Source organism: Pinus tabuliformis, chromosome 6, assembly GCF_031772625.1.
Source record: "Pinus tabuliformis cultivar Carrire ecotype Pingquan chromosome 6, CPIR1, whole genome shotgun sequence".
NCBI classification, from domain to species: Eukaryota; Viridiplantae; Streptophyta; class Pinopsida; order Pinales; family Pinaceae; genus Pinus; species Pinus tabuliformis.
This window is the reverse complement of record NC_142292.1, coordinates 177852608-177856529: the sequence shown is the minus strand read 5'-3', so window position 1 is coordinate 177856529 and position 3922 is coordinate 177852608. Positions and strand designations below refer to the sequence as shown.

General features: G+C 36.1%; 1 protein-coding gene across 1 annotated transcript; it reads right to left on the bottom strand.

Annotated features, from left to right (window-relative positions):
* Positions 1-2543: 2543 nt before the first annotated feature.
* LOC149258065 (germin-like protein subfamily 1 member 7) lies at positions 2544-3629 on the bottom strand. Its single transcript, XM_089370581.1, has 2 exons — positions 3419-3629; positions 2544-3291 (listed from the first exon to the last, which is right to left on the bottom strand). Exons 1-2 carry the CDS (start codon positions 3546-3548, stop codon positions 2750-2752), a joined length of 672 nt encoding a protein of 223 aa, XP_089226707.1. The 5' UTR covers positions 3549-3629; the 3' UTR covers positions 2544-2749.
* Between the last annotated feature and the right edge of the window lie 293 nt (positions 3630-3922).

Here is a 3922-nt window from a genome sequence, read left to right as displayed (position 1 = left end):
CCGCAGAGGAGGTGGTGGAATAATTGTGCAGAGGATGGACCGAGGAGGTCTGAGCCAGAGCTAAGTTGCAGAATAATGAAATCTGTTACCCAGGTTAAGACAACTTAGGATCCAGCATCGCTAGCCAGTTACAGTGCAATAGCATGGTTTAGAGGCTTGCGGAGGGCAGACATAGTGGAGCAAGGGGGGAGGGATAACATAATGCTCTGCAGACTCCATAGCTATGAAAGAGGTGGAGCAATCTCAGCCTTGGGACACATTTAATGGCTCCTGCAAGGTGCCTTGAATGTGCCTTAGGTGTGCTTGGGGGAGGACGTAGGCGACCATGTGGCCAGCCCATCCGCCGCCTGACCGTCTTGTCGAATTAATTACCTGGATAATCACCTGCATCTGGGTAGTTGTTTTACATATGTTTTGTGAGTGAAAGTAATACATTTCTCAGCCATATATATGTTTTTGATCTCTACTAATGTTCATTGAAAAGTTGTACAACAATGCATGAAAAAAGATACTTGGTACATGATGCATAAAGATGACTTCAGGCATGAAACATCCATGTATGAGCTATTTTATGATGATTATTACTACCATATATTTGTTAGTGTTTCATCATTATGTATTGGTTGAGAGTCTAGTCAATATTATGTTGAGTCATCATGGTGTTAGCCATGTAATGGAGGAGTCTTATGGAGTCATTTTGTAGCTACATGTATGGGCTAATGATGATGTAATAGCCATGATGTATATTTTTTTGGGTCATTAGTCCATAGGAGATGATGATAGTAGTAATGTAATTCATAGTGATATCCATGTAAAAAGTTCATGACACTATGGAGGGTAATGGCCTAGCACTGAGCATCTAATTTCAAGTGTAGTGAATGTAAAGTGTGGGAAGTAAGGAGGGTAATTACCTACTTGTGATACCTAAAACACTTCACTCACCATAATAATTGTTATATCGATCCCCATAAGAATTACCATTAAACAAGACCTAATGTTGTGCCTAACTTGCATCATAGTGTTTAGTTCGAGTGTACCAGGATCTTAGATGGGATGTGGGATTGATGACATAAGTAACACATCACCACATGGACAAGCACTAATGTTTAGTGGGAGGGTGACCATCCCCACCCACTTCGCTCCTTGTTGATACCTTATTAAATATTATTTAAAATGTTACATGTGAATTTTATATTAATTTCTTTTGGTTATTAATATATTTTAAATGCCACATATCAACAACATATTAATAAGTATATAAATCATATATAAATAAACAAATTATACATATCTTTTACTATGGATAACTAGAGAATTAAATTAATTAAGAAACATATTATCATATTTTTATTATTTTTTACTTCACATTATTTTTTATTATTTTTCTATCCTCCGCCATAAAAGAATATTTTTTATCAATATATTTTAATGGTTTGATTTAATTTATTAATTTCTCTCTATATATATAATTTTGGAAAGAATACTAGTTTTTTTTGTAAACTTGGAATTAGAGTGACTTCACATCAAGAGTGTCTTAATATAGCATCCATCAAGTCTCCACTAAACATTAAAAAAATACTAAATTAAAATCGAAATTAAATTAAATTATTATTTTATTATTATTTTTTATATTTTAAATTATATATATATATATATATATATATATTTAAACTTCAGTACAGAATGGTCCTCCTAAACTGCAACCTACCTCTAAACTTAATAATTTAATTTTAAAAAAGCAATTTAAAATATAAAACGTGACTCATCAACTCATTCATTTTCTTACACTCCCTTCGTCACAATTTCATCACAGCCTTGTTGGTTCCATGCATAGATAAGCAGTCAATGGAAATGAAAATGACATATAAATGACCCGTGCATGAAAATAATAGTGGAAACAGGTCGAAGATTTTTTCTTGAAAGGGAAGCTAATGTCGGAAAACACAGTAGTCGGTTTTGAATCCGGCCTGAGGGAATTCTTCCGAGTTAGTACCGAATCTCCCGCATCTTTACCGAAGACGATTATATTTACCGTGTAATGAAAGCTGTCAAGGTAACCGAGTAAGAAGATCAGGTGACGTATGAGTGATAGCGACGTAAATGTAACAATGGCGAGAGGCCGTCGAAATGCAGAAAAATGTGTGAGAGTGATATTTTTATTATCTTTTATTAATAATCTAAATCTGTATAGTATTTGGTAATTTTTTTTTTTTTAATTTATATAGTAGGAAGTTGTTTTTATTGTGATTTTTTGGATTTTTAGATGGTTTAATGTGAAAAAATTTAAGGTGAAATTTTGATTTGTGTTATTTAAACTGTTTTTTAAATATATATATAGATCTGACAGTCAACACTTTTGAAAATCCCAGCGCATTTGGATTGTTCAAAAATTATCCATCAAATTTATTATTTCAATATATTTAAACAAAATTTTAGAAAAATTAAATCAGAAAAACCCACCAAACAAACTTCAAAAAAATCTCACTCAAAACAACACACTTGGTAGTAGAGTTTTTTTAGATTGTGGATTTCACATTATAAAGTAGTTAGAAATAAATATCTTTATTTGGAATGCTGATTTCTAGAATATTGCGCATACATATCAGGTACTGTCTACATATTATTCTGTAGCTCAGATAATAAGAACGGCAGCTTGGTTTTATTTAGCTATATATATAAATACTGAGAGACTGCCACGAAAGAACGAATCTACTGAATAATATTATGAGATGACATCATCTGATCAAGATCACGAGGATGTGAACTTGTGTTGGAGAATTTGGACGAGCTTGTCATCGATCTGGAATGCTTTGGCGAGCACAGAGACAGAAACCGGAGGAGAGGCTCCGAACAAGGCCGGCGCAACCTGCTGAGTTCCTGGATTCTGGCTGTTCAGTCCAGAGAAGGCCACTGCGTTGACATCGCCAATGTTCTGTTGGAAATGCACAAGACCTCGCGGGAACACAAACACGTCTCCCTTCTGCAGTGTTGTGGGGAACAAAGTGTTGTTAGTGGTGATAAAACCAACTAAGAGAGTACCTTCGATCACCACCAAGATTTCGGTTGCCCGCGGATGCGTGTGAGGAGGATTGAGGCCGCCCCGAGCAGCGAAATCAAGGCGGACCAAGGAGATTCCCAAGGTGTTTAAGCCTGGTAGCTGCGTTACAAAAGCTGGTGTTACGTTGAATCCCAACTGGTTATTCGTATTTGCTGGTTTGTCTAGGCCCGTCAACCGGAAGTCGTTTGCTGTCACCGTTGTCGGACTCTTACATGGAAAACCGTTCACAATAACTGCACAATTCAAATCAAACATACAGTTAATGTTATTGACCCATCATCAGCCTACATACATTTGCAAACGCACCAGACACACATATATAGATATATATAGCATGGAATTACAGCGTGGGTACAATACCGTTGCTTTTCAAATCGGCAACGCAAATGTCTTGTAAAGGATCTGCATCACTTGCACGCACAATAACAATACTATTCGCGCATGATAAGATCACTAGCACTGCAACTGCTAACGCCGCAATGGATTCCATGGCTGCAGCTCACTATTTTTCTTTTCTTCTATTCGAAAATAAATAGAGCTGGACTGAATTTGATTGACAAGGAAGAGCGGTGCTCGCTTTTATAACAAAGCTAAGTGATGGGATTTTAATTTAAGTTATTAATTTAAGTCGAGGAAGCATGGCGATACTGACCCAGTATTGCAGGTCGACGCATATGCCTAATTGTTTGAAATTAAAAATGGTAGTAGTTACCAGAAACGTTGAAAATGCCAGTCATTTTCCACCGACTCCCCTGTCGCCTATGGCCGTGTCAGAGTTCTAGATAGAGCGTTGTAGAGTCTAAAGCATATAAAAGGAATCAACCATGGAATCAAATATTTTTATTTTTGCGTGTAAGAAAAGAC

Coding starts and splice junctions, on each gene's coding strand:
- LOC149258065 (XM_089370581.1), bottom strand. CDS start 3,548: ATGGAATCCATTGCGGCGTTAGCAGTTGCAGTGCTAGTGATCTTATCA. Junction 3,292..3,418: donor TGCCGATTTGAAAAGCAACG/GTATTGTACCCA, acceptor TGAATTGTGCAG/TTATTGTGAACGGTTTTCCA.